This window comes from Botryllus schlosseri, chromosome 5 (genome assembly GCF_051294905.1).
Source record: "Botryllus schlosseri isolate E-star chromosome 5, Bs_hap1, whole genome shotgun sequence".
Lineage (NCBI taxonomy): Eukaryota > Metazoa > Chordata > Ascidiacea > Stolidobranchia > Styelidae > Botryllus > Botryllus schlosseri.
The window spans coordinates 16,488,418-16,504,608 of record NC_137240.1 but is presented as its reverse complement, the minus strand read 5'-3'; the positions used below and the strand labels follow the sequence as shown (position 1 = coordinate 16,504,608).

Genomic DNA, 16,191 nt, shown 5'->3' with positions numbered 1-16,191 from the left:
AAAAAAGAGGACAAAATCTCAAAAAAAGAAGACAAAGGGCGTCCTCCGAGGACACTTTCAAAAAAGTCAAAAAAGAGGACAAATCCTCTTAAAAGAGGACGTATATGGTAACCCTACGCAAATTGGAATTTATTTCGTGTCAGAGCAAAAACAGCATGATATAACGAACGATAATCAACCTAAATGTAACAGTATAGAGGGGGAAGAGTAGGTAAAGCTACTGCTGCAGAAGCGGTAATTTAGATCAGCGATGATAGCAGGCGCATCAGGCCTGCCACACACCACACACAGTCGATAGTAGCACATGGGCTGCAAGAGATGTCAGTAACCTCAGATCGTATGCTGCTATACACAGTCTATTGTCGCTAATTTACATCACTTATAACAAAATACTAGATTGCAAATGTATGGCGAAAGATTGGACATACAATCGGCATTTTAAAACAAAAGGGTTTCGATTTCAATATGGAAGCTGTTTCGACCCTGGCTAGCTACGTCACTTCATTTATGTGCATTGCGGTATTTATTAGCGTCGGGTAGGAAGCACGGATTCAAAAAGTCTGAGCTATCGCGGCGGTTTCCTCACAAATCAATAACATACAAATGACTATAGCTCAGGGGCGGGCAACTTCTCCAGTCGGCGGGCCGGATAGGGGAAAATTAAGAACTTGGCGGGCCGGATTGCTGAATCGATACATTATTCGCCCATTTATCCACATATAGCCTACAAGGAATAAATCGTATTTAATGAATGTATTTTAACGACAGCAATGTAACTTCAAAGCCATTTCTCGCCAATAATGTCGAAGAAAATGTGGATTTGAGAACAGCATTGTCATACAGGCACCAATATATCTGCTTCTCTCTGATCAATCAACACACGGTGCCATTCTTAATTAAGATTTCAAGGCGTTCGATAAGCCCGGTATTCCCCAAGTTTACCAAGATATCAAGTCCTTAGTCATTAGATAGCGTGGTTGTTCACTGTTCAGCTATGTGGCCTATTTTATCTCGATATTGAATTCTTGCGGCCCGCGGCTTCGACGAAATTTAAAAGTGGCCCCCGACCCGTTTTGAGTTGGCGACTCCTGGCATAAGCGGTGTCTTACAGAAGCCTATAGAAGTGTGCCGTGCTACAAGTCGACGGTTACGGAATCAAAAATAAGAAATATCGGCCTCGTGTAAATGACCATTTTAGTCGACAAACACCATCATGATTACCACAAATGACATTAGGGCTGAGTACATCGTAAATGCTGATAATGCAACAAGTCTTCTCGCTTCGACGGATTTACGCATAAGCTCCACCCTCGCTCGCTGCGCAAGTGCGCATACATGTGTATAATGACATACAGTCACTAACATTTGACGTATGCAAGCAAGTAGTGGGGAATCTCGGATGATGACTTGGGCCGCGGGCCACACCATCATGTAAGACGGAAAACTGTCCGCGGGCCGGACAAAATCCCTTCGCGGGCCGGATCCGGCCCGCGGGCCGTATGTTGCCCACCCCTGCTATAGCTGAACACATGTTTGTTAACTGCATACTTTACAACACCAAACGGAACCATTGGTCTATTGCCGACGGCTAAATGAATAGAAGAAATATTTGCTTATGACATCACAATCAAGCGGTGTACAGTATTACCATAGCAATTTACGTTGTAAATTGCTATGGTATTACACTTGCGATAACATTGTACCATATTGCTCGTTAACCTGTGCGTCAACCTGTCTGTACTGACCTATAAACCGGCATTTGTGATAGCTAGCCATCGGCTCATTGTTACTCGGATCTGGTACACCCCTGTACACCCCATCCGAGTGGTACACCCTTTGCGAATTCTGGTACACCCTAGGGTGTACGACCACCCCGGTTGAAGAGCACTGGTGTAGAGGTTTATTAAAAATGAATGTTGTCATACAGCAGGGGCGAGCAACTTCCCCGATCTGCAGGCTGGATATGGGAAAATGAAGAACTTGGCGGGCCGGATTACAGAATATATACATTGATCACGTATTTGAGCATAGATGACAAAAACAATATTTAATGAATTTATTACCAGTAGCTGTTGAAGTCAATCAGACATCTGTGGTCGGTCAAAGTTGTCAATAAGTTATTTGAACTCTGGTTGCATGTCGTGTGTAGAAACCCTTAGTGAAGACTGCACGTGAACATCAGTTATATTGGAACGCAGCCTTGTCTCGCTAATGTTCAATGGTCAAAAATATGTACACCCAAACAGAGCAAGGTAGTTTCATGTACATCTTTCTCGGGTCGGCAAACTTGGATTTATTCTGTGACGCCCAAAATTTGTCGATACTTTCAAAATAAAATTTCACGTTCAGGGTAGAAGCTCTCTGCGGGCCAGTCAAAATACTTCCGCGTGCCATATGTTGCCCGTCCCTGTCATACAGTCCCCTTCAAATCTACACAGAAACATGGAAAAACACGGTGACGTCGGCTATTGATCATTGGCTAAGACGCAGTTGGTAAAACATCATGGGTCATCAAATTCACATAGATTTATGGCTGTAGCTGTGGATTTAACGAGATGGACAGTGTATTGAAAAAAAGATAGAAAACTCACGCTTCCTCATAATCAGGTGCTCGAATTGGAGTCCCTATTTCGAACGGGATATCGTTTCCACCTGGTCTAGCCGGTTCAGGAAACCTTCCTTTGCTGACGGTGGAGTATGTCGTTGTTTTTCGAACCTGCCTTTCCTGAAGTTAATTAAAACGAATAAATTGCATGAACGTGTGATGCAAATTTAAAAAACAACATACTTGAGGCGTTGATTTCGAAAATTGTATTTTGACGGCAGTGCTGCCTTCGCCGTCATCGGTCAAAACCGGTGTCGTCAGAACCAATCCTTTGGTTATCGGTGACTTGAGCACCTCCTCTGTAATTGTAAAGTTGTAATCGCAATGTAGGTAGGTTATACCTATGGGATAGTAAGGCGATCGGATTCCTAAAATGAACTGACGCAAACCTATGGTAGCTAATGACAACTCGTAAAATAAATTGTAGGAATACGAGAAAGCAAATTTCCTGGAGACCCCAATACCACCGAAGCTTCCTTTGCGCATTTTACTGATAAACGTTTTCTTCAATAGTGATTGGCGGAAATTCAGTTTACCTTGGTCCACATCGGTTACTGATAGGGTGATGTTACTGGAAATTATAAGGCAATACCGAGCAAACAATGCGGTAACCAAACGAATCAGTATTAACCACTGCGCTACTACCAGCGAAAGATTTTGAAATTGGTTACACAACAAAGACATAAGGTCTATCTCTTAGACCAGGGGTCGGCAACTCTTTTTGGTCTGCGGAGCGGTTTCGGAATGAATTTTTTTTTTGAGGACCGGTGTTTAAAAAACACCATTGTCAAACGTTGAAAATTGATTGCACCTCATACAGTATAAGGTCAGTAAAGGGTTCACAGTAAGGCAGTAACACATACATTTCGATTAAAGAGATAAACATGATTCTATTTCAATTTTCATCAGTAGTCTTGACCACTATGGTAAAGTGTACGAACTTTTCTGCAGATCACCAGTTGTCGACCACTGTTTGATCAGAAACTGTCGTATCCAAGTGGCGAGATAGCGTAGTGATATAATCCACAGATGCAACACCAATGGATTGCGGGTTCGAGTCTGACTCCAGAATTCCTATACCTAAGTGTTGCAGGTTTATCTAGGCTCCTTCTTGCCATCTCATCTGTGTAAGCCGTGTCTAATAAAAAAGCCGAGAGGTGGGCTGTGCTACAAGTGGGCATCTACGGAATAAAGATGATGAAACTTGGCGCCTGGTGTAAATGACAATAGTAGTCAACAAACACCATTGATACTACAAACAACAACAATAAACTGTCATATCTAAGAGCTGTTGTGTTACGGTCCAGCTTTTCATTGGACAATAGAGGTTTCAGAACCCCAACAAAGGTAAAAGTATCAAAACCATAATAATATTTGAAAAAATATCTATTAGTGGTCTATTACATAAAATTTAGGTAGTCGAAAACACTGGCTCCGACTACTCGACACGAATCATTGAAATTGTTACTAGATTGGGATTTGAGTACAAACCGTTGTGCCCAACCCAAGTTACTAAATTGCAGTCTCATGCAGTCACATCCAGCGATGCCATCAAATAAATATACTATGATCTGATATACGAGGGAAATATATGAAGGCATGAAGGTACAACTTAAATTTTGACTGCGTTGCCTGGAGTGGTATTCCCTGTTTCATTTCTACTTCGTAAGCTTTATTACCGTTATCTGTAGCTTCTGGCTTCTTATCAGTAGCAGCCACTTCTTCATCTGCAGTGGCAGATGTTGATTCTTGTCCTTCCGTTTTGTTTTCTGTCTCTTCATCTACTTCGGCTGCCTTTTCCGCCACTGAAAGCACATTTACAAGCTTAAGAAATAATATATCACAGCAAGAGCGTATGATTTCATTATAGGACACCTTGGTTTGAATCTCAACCAAGTCTGATGAGACCAATAGATCCTAGATTAGATGGTGATAATAATCGAGGAGCTTGCAACAATCTGGATAAGGTATGGCAGTCATGCGTAGAAAAAAAACAGGAACAAAATCATGTAAAGGTCTACAATACCGGTCTATCACACGAGTGGGTTGAGAAACTCTTAATTAGTCATCTCAAAACAGGTTTCAATCAGTTAAACGAATCTTGATACCTGCAATTGAAGTTGAACTTATTCACAAGTAAAAAAGAGCCAAGATAGATCAAACAACAACTTATAATTGAGAAATCCACTCCCTAAAAGTTCCGAAGTAGGTGGTCCGTAAAATTTTGTTTAGAATGATGTGACTCCGGCATCTATAGACAAACAGCAAGATGCATTGCTGCGACAAACGCATGTGACTTCAGAACATATATTCTACGATTTTGGTCACAAAAACGATGCAAATCCATTGAAAAGCTATTGCCCAGTTGCTAAAATTTGAATAGATACAGGCAAGTAATTTAGCTTAGCAAACTTCTATAGTTTAGGAGCAAGTGATAAGCGAAACCAGTCAGGTAGTGCAATTGGAAATCATTTACATGAGTACACATGAAATGTAGAAGTAGTACGGTCTTTTCCACATTTAAATATATGTGTAATTGAATAGTATATTCATATTGAAATAAACCAAAATATTTTCGGCAGACACACGTCAGCAAAAGGTAGAGAATTGGGAAAAAACACATTCTATTTTAACAATTGTATCAACAAATATGACATGACCGGCATGAGGTTTCGAATAATCGAGGCAAAGAAATCGCTTAAGCTCTATGCACATTTCTTAGATGATACGCAAAGTCGTTCTGTTGGCACAAACTAGGTTAGAAAAAGTCGACTCCAAGCCACAAAAACGAAAGTGTGAACGGACTCTCCTGACATCGCGACTATTCAATTGTATATTGAAGTTTTGTAGCTCCAAGAGTCTCTTGAAACATATATATATGCATATGGGAATTCAAAAACGCCTGGCATTTACCGTCATCATTCTCTTCTGTGGGTGGCGCTTGTTCTGTTGATTCATCCGACTCTTTTGCTTCTTCTGCTTCTTGCTTACCGTCATTGGTCTTGCCATCTTCATTTTCGAGCTCTATGCTGTCAGATGCTGTAATTAATTTAATTACATAAATTATCAAGGTGACATAAGGTCAGAAAGGTTAATATTCACACAAAACTTGAAAATAAAACGCCAAAATGATATGCCTGGCACAATTATACGTAAATGGAGTGATATTTTTCCCTTTTGATGAGTGATTGCCATATTGAAAGAGTCACAACACAATTAGCCACCGCATATTGATGTATCACGATGTGTGACGGTGAATAATTTCTTCGATGAGAAGGTACTGTTGTAACTGTAACTTACGATGAGTGGCTGGAAATGCAGAAAATGTCCAATTCGAAAGGAAAGGGAGATTTCTAACACATTTACATTGGGACAGCCTGCTCAGATGGTGAAGCTATTATGTCTCAACATGTTTTAACTTTCCACAGCCCCAGCAGGTATAAACACTCAGCTGTATGCCAGTGTTACCCAGTGTTGGGATCAAGTCACTACCTTCGAGTCACGAGTCATCTCGAGTCATTGCACATTTTGACTCGAGTCAAGTCAAGTCAATCGATTTTCGAAGGTGACTCGAGTCAAGTCAAGTCACTCGATTTTTGGAGGTGACTCGAGTCAAGTCAAGTCAAGTCAAGTCAAGTCACGAGTCAAGTCACAATTCAAGTCATATTGAATTTTCGCAGTATCAGTGACGATTCAAACTCATTACATTTCGCTAGCTGTGTGATAAACAGAATAATTGGCCATTTATCTTGAATAAAATAATGAATATAAAGTTGAATATGCATGCAAGAAGGCGTTTTATCGCTCACGCACAGTCGCTCACGTAGAACTGCCAGTAAAATATGTGAGTAACTGTATATAGTAGGCCTAGCTACTGCTACATGCTACAGTCTGTTATTATCAACCAAGAGGGTTGATTACGAAGCCCCGAGAAGTTGAAACAAATTGATATGATACAATACACTTCCCATCTACACATCCGTGAGACTATAGACGCATAAACTATATTCGCTCGATTTTTAAATCATATGAGAGGGTTGGTTAAGGTGATCATTGTAATCAATGTAAGCACTGGGCCGACTAAAGAAACACCTGCGATAGTTGCTATTGGATTAATCTACTGCTACTACGACAACGTAAGCTATGATCATTTCGGTTGTGGTCAATCTATTTGTGATGTAACAATAGAGGATCAGTGAACGTACAATCAGTGAATGTGTGGTTACTCTCACAAATGACACAGGCGTATCGCGAACGATACGAACAAACACAAAATACAGTGATTTAATCGACATCGTTTACTTGATGACTTGAAATTGACTCGTAAATTTTTCTCCGAGTCACGAGTCAATCCCCATTTTTGAAGCGCCGAGTCAAGTCAAGTCATACGAAAAAGTGACTCGAGTCTGACTCGAGTCAAGTCATGACTCGAGTCATCCCAACACAGGTGTTACCTAAAGGAAATCGGTACACATTACAACATTCTGCTTGAATCTTAAAAGTCACAGCTCACGGTCGCCCAAAGCAAGACCTTCTGGCAGTCTAGGTTTTATAACGACTGGCACACACAGTTTTTTGTCTTCTATTATACGTATGTATATTTTAATAGCGACCGGAAAAGGTTGACCAAGTCGCCGTAAGTTAGCCGCAGCAGACTAGGTACAACTAGATGAAAATCAAACATTCATCAATATAACGGAATGTGTTATGCTCACATTTCCGAATTAAAGGCCACAAGAGGCATTTTGTAATGAAACAAATCAATGAAGCGCAGATGCCTATCGCTGTTTTTACATACTTGTTTCTTGTTGCACGCTTTCTTCCTGTACCTTTTCAGATTCTTCAGCGACTTTGTTTGTATCTGCATCCTCATTGACTTTCTCTTCGTTTTTGTCTTCTGATTTCTCTTCCGCTGTTGTCGCTATAGAACAACATTTGCTTGCAAGTGACTTTGGCGTAGGCACAAGACACTGGAGTAGCAACATGATGCTTGGCTTCCTGAGGAGGCAACAAGGGGGTTCTAGTGTGGAGAGAGGGCCATGTTTATCTGGACAATATTGATATAAAATACTACCTTGCCTGTTTGTTTTCAACCACATCTATTATTTATTTTGGTTCGAAACCAGAATTTTTCATGTGTGAGTTCAATTACAATTATATATCTTTGTGTGAATTACGGACATTAAATTATTACTGATTGCTACTTGAGTAGTTATGAAATTGTGTTGGTAGAAGCCTAGTTTTGCTTACTTGACATTTATCCATTTACGAAATTGGTCAAGTAAGAATTTAAATAATTAAAGCACATCAACGTCCTTGCACGTTTTTGTAGAGATTCTCCTCCATTGTACATACACAATGACTTATTGAGAACCGATGAAATATTCAGAAATATTTCTATTCGACTATATAGGTGGCTGTTACTGTGTCGAGTGCAAAATTAGGGTAATTCCGGAAAAACACAATTTGCGAAGATTCGAGAAAGCTACTTCAATAATTTATGACACATCTCGGCATTCTTTGGAAAATGGTAAATCAATTACCGAATATTTGATGCACTAGTACAGGATGTGAGTTCATTTCATAACAGAGCTTCTGAAGAAGGCTTTTATCATACAATGGGGTTGTAATATTTTCGAGACAACAGTGGCTGTTTCAAATGAAATTGAGCTCTTACTGATCCTATGTATAAGACCAATTGTACATGTCAGGCTGTGTTAAATTCAGGGGTTCTCAAAATAGTCAGTGTTTCCACTAGGGTAGAGGCAAAAGTAATGCAATATATTTCCCACTATATAACAAGTGGAAGTGGCGATTAACAGAACATGGAAGTAGAAAATGAACATACGAAAACGACTCAAGTTAGTAGTTTTAAAAGTAAAATAGGTAAATGTGATGCATACTTTTACTAGTTAATCGGAGGTGGGGTACATTTGAAACTGCGAGGTGCATCATCGCCACCAGCACAGAACGACTGAAGACACTACAAATAGTTGGCTTACTATATTTTGGGATCCGAAAAGAGGGACACTTATTACAAATCGCAAAAGTTAGATTACCTGACTAACTGCTGATCCTAAAAATTTTACGGGAAATCCTCTCGTGTTCACTAAAAAAAGCCAGCCCTGCTCCCCAAAAACCCGATCGAACATACCTCCACATTACAGATTTTTAGTCATTTATGGCGTTTCATTTAAAGTTGTACCTGTCCAGTGGCATGGCTGCTAAAGCCATAAGGGAGTATGAATTCCAAAAAAGGAAGACATTTAGGCGTCCTCGGAGGACATTTTCGATTTACTGAAAAAGTAGGACAAATCCTCCTAAAGTAGGACGTATGGCAACCCTACAAATAGGTGTAATTTTCGATAATATATTCAGTTACAGGGACGCAGATTTATTCAGTTGACAATTCCCCTCATAAAGTGTTCCATACTTATGCCTAAACTAATACTTAACAGCATTCAAAGCGTAAAATGTTAGTAGTTTCACTTGAAAATCTGTCACACACAAATCAAAGTAGTCGAAAAACATAACAACTTGAGAAGTAGTCAAAGAATGCGAAACGTAATTGAGTATTCCAAAAAAGTAGAAGTACTTCATGACTGACCAGGTCTGGTTACACTTGAGCAACCACAAAATAGTACTTTACCTGTTTTATTTGGCAGCGGTAGGTCAGGCGATTCCTCGTTAGGTTTTTCAACTTCCTCTGCCAAAGGCTTGTCATCTGTACTTTGCTCTTCTACTGTATCTACAACGCGATCCCGGCCGTTATAAAATGATCACTTATGTATGACTAAATTCGCATTTTAACCTTTAGCGTCTTCGTCAGCTGGAACTACAGGTTCACTAACTTGTGTTTCAGTAACAGGTTGTTCCTCCGTGGTATCTTCGGTCTTAACAGTCACTAAGAAGATGTGCCTTGTTAAACTTGTATTCCTTGCAAGCGAAAGTATTACAGTATCCAATATCCATTGACATTACTCAAGTATAACTAATGCTAATGCTGAAAATCATCCGCCTACCGGTAGTCGACTCTTCTTTCGAGGTGGAATCGTAATCTCCATTTTCGCTGGAAGTGTTCGATACCCTCACGGTCATATTTTCGTCGTCGGTGTAGGAATTTGAGAGCAAGTCGTCGAGCTCTTCCAGTTCTATGACGGGCCCTGTATCACACAGTGGAAAATCTTTGCATCTACTACCAACCCACTGACCCAGTCTGCCACTCGATATATAGCGCGTGAGTATTGGCAGATCACTATACCATGATAATCGGTTTCGATCAAGTATAACGACTCATACCTCATTAGGTTGAACAAAAGAATACGGTATCATATTTGTCCTGATACCAATAAATTCATGAACAATCACACAACGCATGAAAAGCACAAACCATTATTACTACACATATGTTACATCGCTATGCGCGTGAATATTGAATAGTAGCCTCAAATGTGAGAAAAAATACAGTTTTATTGAATTAAGCATAACATTAGAGAATTTCTTTGTTCAAGCCTGAAAAAGTTTGAAACGAAGCTGCCTTACATGAGTGGACTGAATAATTTCTTTATCATAATTACAATATTTTCACTGCATTTCCAGATCGAGCGATCAATTTGAGAATCGTTTTTATTCCAAGTGAGAAAGTCAGCACTTCCTTCCAAGTCAAAACTTTAAATGATATGTCGTAAAATACCGATTTTTTTACACTGAAAATGTCGCGATCAAGACTAGCTGCAGCTAGCTTAACGGCTTTTGCCACAGCTCAATATTCTTACATTTCCTGGGGTTGTTAAGCTCTTTGCCCCTCTTCGAGTCCTGATCCCAAAATTTTTCGAACAAATGAATGACCCGGTGCCGATCTAAATATCCGATTCCCTCCGAATCTAAACTTTCGAATAACTGCAGGAATGTAAAATCCAGTAGTGAGGAGAAATAGCTCAGTTGCCAAATTCGTACTACAATTTACCTTTAAGAACATGGAATTCCACATGTCTTGCTCGTAAGTTTTGCGATAAGCGACGGCGCATTGGTTCAAATGGTCGATGACGTCTTGGAATTTTTCCGGAGTGAAGCTCTTGATGTATCGATTCAGGAACTGCAAAATCATGGTAACAAAATATCAAAGCGAGTCAAGTGAGCCTGAGATGACAATAAATTTGGTTTGGATTGTATTTTGACATGTGATCTTGACAAATTTCAAACTTGGATTTGATTACATATGGTATAAAATTCACGATTTGAACTTCGAATATGGAACGGAATAGGGTTATTAGGATGTTAGGAAGTATGAGATCGGAATATTTCTGATATCTACCGTAATAATAATCATAGGCATTTGTATTTTCATTTCCCCATGTCATCAAATGCACAATGCGATACACAAGACGCAATGTGAAGAAATAAACAGATGGCAGGGTGTCGCACAGACCAAGTGCGGTCTCTCAATCTTGCATCCATCTCAGCCCACCGAACGAAAAGGAGGTGATAGAGATCAAACTTAAATAATTCATAATTAAAACCATAATAACGTCCTTAGAGCGAAACCTATATAATTTAGGTTATCAAATAATGCAACCAATTGGTCACAATGAAGTGTTGCTGCTCATTTGGCTTCTGCCTTGTTACAGGACCGAGGTTAAGAGCGGTCTGAATATATTCTTGGGCGTACAAAACATTAGTATATGAATAGGTTATGCAATTAAAAGCATCTACTGTGCAAATTGAGTAAAAATAATGGCGAAGTGTAAAAACCTTCATAAATTCATTCTTATCCATCATCACATCCGCATCGTCATTCCGTTCCAAGTATTCGTCGAACTTGACGACTGTCACACAAAAAACGATGTTAAGATATGTGTTCAGCTAAAAGTTGCTACCAGCTACACTCACTGTCTTCAGAGTCTGACGCAAAATGCGAAGAAATCTCCAGGTATGAGAACAGTCCGTTCTGCACGAGCAGCATTGGGACTTGCTTTGAATTTCCGAGTAGCCACATTTGAAATTGATTCTGAATATAAAACGAATGTCGTATTAAAGTACTTAGTGTGCATTAATTTTCTACATCCGGGAGCAGGTTGGTAATATGTTCAGTAGCATATTTATGTTTTAGATGAAAGGAAAGGAATTAGGGATTAGGCCAAAATATGAAACGAGCACAAAAGCAGTAAAAACATCTGTCGTGTATGAGAAGGTTATCAATCTGAGTAGGACATGCAGGTTCCAGTAGCTCTGATATTAACACCTCTAACACACCTCCATAAGTCTTCTCCGACGATTTTTTTCCGCATTCCTCTGCCTTTCTTCTTCTTCTAACTTTTTTCTCTGCTCTTCGACTTGCTCTTTCAATTCTAACAGCCTGAGATATTTTCGAGACAATTGAAAAATTGAAAAAAGACAAAAGCCCAAGTTACACCGACAACAGACAAGACTATGCACATTGCACACGGTCGATTGAATATTTTCGATCATTTGAAATTACAACATTGAATTGCGATACGGTAACGGCCTGTTTGCATCCCGAAATCATACAAATCAAGTTGGTCAGAGTAGTAAAATTGCTACTCAAGTTGAAGTATCGGTAATGCCATAAACTTCTTTTCAATTATGAGTACGGTAGCGATTTCCAAGACACATCAAAACCACTTGTAAGTAAGCGAATACGACTTCAAAGCTCAAAAAAATATTTACTAAATCAGTCTAGGGCGGTTTTTTTACCTAAAAAAAGAAAATTTTGACCAAATTTTGACCTAACGTATGCAAATAAGGTCTTTTTCCATATAATGTTGAAATTGTACCACTTATCTTCTGGTTGGAACTGGCTGTCCTAATGAAGTAGTTTGGCCTGAAAAAACATTTTTGGCTTAGAAACAGGCAACTTTTTACGTGAAAAAAACAATATGCTAACAAAATCTGGCCCTATGAGCAATTCCAGTGGTTACAATACGTATTATGGTAGAAATCATTCATTTTCTTTGTAGTACAACGAGAGATACTTTCCTACATTTTTGGTTAGAAACTGCATGTCCTTACTAAAAAGCTTGCCAAAGACGTTCAACAGCAGCAGTTGTCGTCGGCTGACAACACTCAAGTTGTACGTACACTGCTGGTGACGCACCGTGTTGCTTCATTCTGACAATATTGTCTACATCACAAATTTTCATCATGCGCTTCTGAATATAAGAATGATGCAATGCTCAAGAAGTCTTTCTTCAGTTAGGACATTGCGGTACGTTGACCATAACACCATGTCCACCTATTTGTTTTATTTGACTGTTTGACCGTGACGATGAGCAGACAATTAGCCGTTCACAATGGTAGGCCTATAAAGTAGGCTACAAGCTGTAAAATATCAAATGATAAGTTCACCGACAGAGCAAAATCCATGATAAAAACGAAATGCAGACGTCAAAAGAATTCTGACTTTATGAACAATTGTGACAAATTTTGACCTAACGCTACGATTTTGACAAAATTTTGACAAATTTTGACATGTCAAAAAAACCCGCCCTACTGATCACTTAAGCATACAAACCAAATAATTCTTACTTGTTGTTCTTCGAGTCGAAAACTTGCTGTTTGATTTTATCCGAGATGGCTCTCAGCCCTCTCGCGTACGGAGAAGCTTCCGGAAAGTTGCTGAATTTGGGATTGTTTCGCATCAGTTGTTGAGCCAACAGGTTGATCGGATTGAAGACGTTTCCGAATATGACTTCGGCGTTCGAGTCGCTTCCGGGATTGATAACGTTGCGTTTTTCCGCTTCCATCAAAACCTGTATAAGTCGCAGACGGTTATTGATAGCGAAAGTATCGGATATCAGTAATAGCTCCTGCTTTAGATGATGTTACGTGCTTTAAACTAGGGTGTTAAAAATTACTTTTTCCCTTAAATTTTACTTGCCTTTCGATAAAATAGTTACGTTGGGTAAGAAAATGATGCACAGCAAATTTGGCTCAATTCTCAGTACAAGAAAAATTATTGGAGTGCAAAATTTTGGTTTTGAATAAAAGAGTATTTACGGTAGCAAATGTATTAATTAATAATAATTACAGATCCACCCAGAGTAAATACTATTACCGGGATTTCAAATCCAAAATTTTTAACATCAACATCGTTGCTATTGGTTGGAATTGAGCCGAATTCACTGTGCATTCTTTTTCACACAACTCAACTATTTCATGACACAGCCAGTAGAATTTGAAACAAACTTTTATGGTTTATTAATAAATGTAATATTCTCCATCTCCAATAGCTTCGGTTCTACAGGTTGGAATTGAGCCAAATTTGGTGCGGCGTTTTTGTTCGCCAACCCAACAACTTTATCGAAAAATACCCAGTGAAATCCGATAAAAAAGTGAGTTTTGAACTGTTAAATCCTACCGTACACTTACAGATTATCAGAGTAGTCAGTGTTGTAGCTTCAACAGAACTGGAAGTAAACTAATATAAACCAAAATAATGACAAATAAAATAAATACAAATAAATAAAATTAAAGGTAGAATAAATTTAGCAACATGAATATAAAGTTGTCTGTTGCGATACTGAAGTTGTGTACTTCTAAAAGCCTATTCAATGACAAGTCAAATGCCGAGTGGAAGTATTCAAGTACAAAATTTCACACAGTACATTCGGCCGAGGGATCACATACTTTTAGCAGTTTCTTCTAGCAGTAACTGGATACTTTCGAAATTGCAGACCACATATTCATGACTGCTCTAAAATGGCTATTGAGACAAATAATAAGTGCAATATTCGGATGCCAGTTTAAGAGACCGCAACTGGTCGTTCGGGAGACTCCTATCTGTTCATTACATCGCATTGTCCATTGTGTGTGTCTTGATCAGATGAAAATATAACCTGATGATTATTGATTATTATTACTACATCAGCTTACCTTCTCCAATCCCACAATCAAAGCCGGTAGTAGTTTTTCAATAAGGTACACCCTTGCTTCGGCAGAAGCTTTGTCTTTGCTGAACCACTCTTCGGCCAAGATATCCATTGCCAGCTAAATAGACATGACGGCATGTTTAAAAGTACCGTAATTATGACAAATCTCATGTTATCATTAGTGACAACTGGATGTCAAATCATGAACACCTTATCAAGATTTCCATTAATCTTTACTACTGTATTACTACTCTGCTATGTGCGGCATTAAAACTTACAGGGATGGAAATGCACTTTCGTAGTACATATGTCATTGGCAATGCACTGTCCAGAGTTGAAACGTATGCAGATGACAATTATGGTGAATAAAGAAGAACTTTCAAACTCCAAAGGAGTAATGACCATCAGCAACGATGAAAGATGTATTTTTCTTGGCATTTTTTCAGTTCAATGTTCACTGATCACTACGCCTACTTGCTTCAAGTGTTATGGCTGCAAACTAGCTTCAACAAACAGCTGTGAACACAACGGATCTAATGATAAAAGCACAAGCAAGGTCATCGTGTGGTTATTACTCTAAAATGGCGTTCCACCGACCTTTCTTTGCTTGGATATTTCTTCATTTTCCTTTTCCTTCTGTTTCTTTTTAGACTTAAACTTCGCAAACAGACGCTGCTCAATCCCACTCGTGATTTCCTCATCTAATCTGACTTGCACGATTTCTAGACGGCGCGGAGTCTGCTCTTTTGAAATCTTCTGAAGAATGAAATACGGTAACAATCGAAAATCTTTTACCTTGAATTCATTATGTAAGGCTCACTTCAACTTGATTTTTCCCCTTTTCATATTGCACTTGTTTTGTGGGAGATAGAAGCTCCGGTGTAGACATAAAAATGATGTTATGGAGGTGCTTTCAGTGTGCCGATAGCAACAGATAGTCACGAATTATAGCACAAAGACAGCTAACAGCTAAGGAAGGAGAAAGGTAAATCAATAAATGTAAATGCAAAGCGATATCTCCGTTAATGACAACACATTTGGAACAAAACCTGCTACTTTTGATTTGAATTAAGCGAGACAAGCCGGTCTCACTGAATGGAAATTCCTCTCTTAACTCCAAAATACCCAAGCATCAGCGCATCCCCATTGCAGATCAGATTTTTTTGGTGGCAATTTACTAAGCGAACGGACGCGGGAAGCAAAACTAGCGTGTCTTCCATAGCAACGTACAAAATTGCAATGCTAGCGCGCTCATGTGGCGTGTTATGGTTTGCCGTTGTAACCACGGAGCAGGAGAAATGCCAGGCGAACTGGCTATACCTTTCCCTTCACCTGTTGAATCTCGGCTCATCAAGCATGCATATAAATAATTCCCGATCAAATACTGTGACTAGAATCCACTAGTGACCCGCTTGGATATTCACAGATTTCGATGTTCGTTTCCTGTCTATTTGCTTTTTTGTAATTTAGACTTTCATTGGGTAATCCAGTGGTATCCACAGCATTGCGATACAATGAGAAGGAAAGTGTCGAAACGACTTGGAGTTGTCTTTGAAATAAGAACTTGACCTAGGCGATGTAAAGAAAAGCAGAGTTGCAATCAAGTCATACGGTTCCGAGTATCATGTCCATCTCACTTTTATAGTTTTGACTTGAGTCAAGTCGAGTCATTTTCACTTCACCACCAAGTCAAGTCCG

The 16,191-nt window shown here is 39.2% G+C and overlaps 1 protein-coding gene across 1 annotated transcript in view; it reads right to left on the bottom strand.

Moving 5' to 3' along the window:
- Positions 1 to 15,485, bottom strand: part of LOC145439247 (EF-hand calcium-binding domain-containing protein 5-like) — a 32,828-nt gene extending 17,343 nt beyond the window's left edge. Inside the window, exons 1-17 of the mRNA XM_080316746.1 lie at positions 15,314 to 15,485; positions 15,091 to 15,249; positions 14,498 to 14,611; positions 13,151 to 13,374; positions 11,858 to 11,960; positions 11,495 to 11,612; positions 11,357 to 11,430; positions 10,572 to 10,700; positions 10,381 to 10,504; positions 9,628 to 9,768; positions 9,417 to 9,509; positions 9,255 to 9,353; positions 7,404 to 7,526; positions 5,519 to 5,644; positions 4,285 to 4,410; positions 2,789 to 2,904; positions 2,592 to 2,725 (exon numbers count right to left, since the gene is read on the bottom strand). Of these exons, the coding sequence (XP_080172872.1) occupies positions 2,592 to 2,725; positions 2,789 to 2,904; positions 4,285 to 4,410; positions 5,519 to 5,644; positions 7,404 to 7,526; positions 9,255 to 9,353; positions 9,417 to 9,509; positions 9,628 to 9,768; positions 10,381 to 10,504; positions 10,572 to 10,700; positions 11,357 to 11,430; positions 11,495 to 11,612; positions 11,858 to 11,960; positions 13,151 to 13,374; positions 14,498 to 14,611; positions 15,091 to 15,249; positions 15,314 to 15,382 (2,072 nt within the window). The 5' untranslated portion in view covers positions 15,383 to 15,485. The remainder of the gene's footprint in view (positions 1 to 2,591; positions 2,726 to 2,788; positions 2,905 to 4,284; positions 4,411 to 5,518; positions 5,645 to 7,403; positions 7,527 to 9,254; positions 9,354 to 9,416; positions 9,510 to 9,627; positions 9,769 to 10,380; positions 10,505 to 10,571; positions 10,701 to 11,356; positions 11,431 to 11,494; positions 11,613 to 11,857; positions 11,961 to 13,150; positions 13,375 to 14,497; positions 14,612 to 15,090; positions 15,250 to 15,313) is intronic.
- Positions 15,486 to 16,191: the final 706 nt, after the last annotated feature.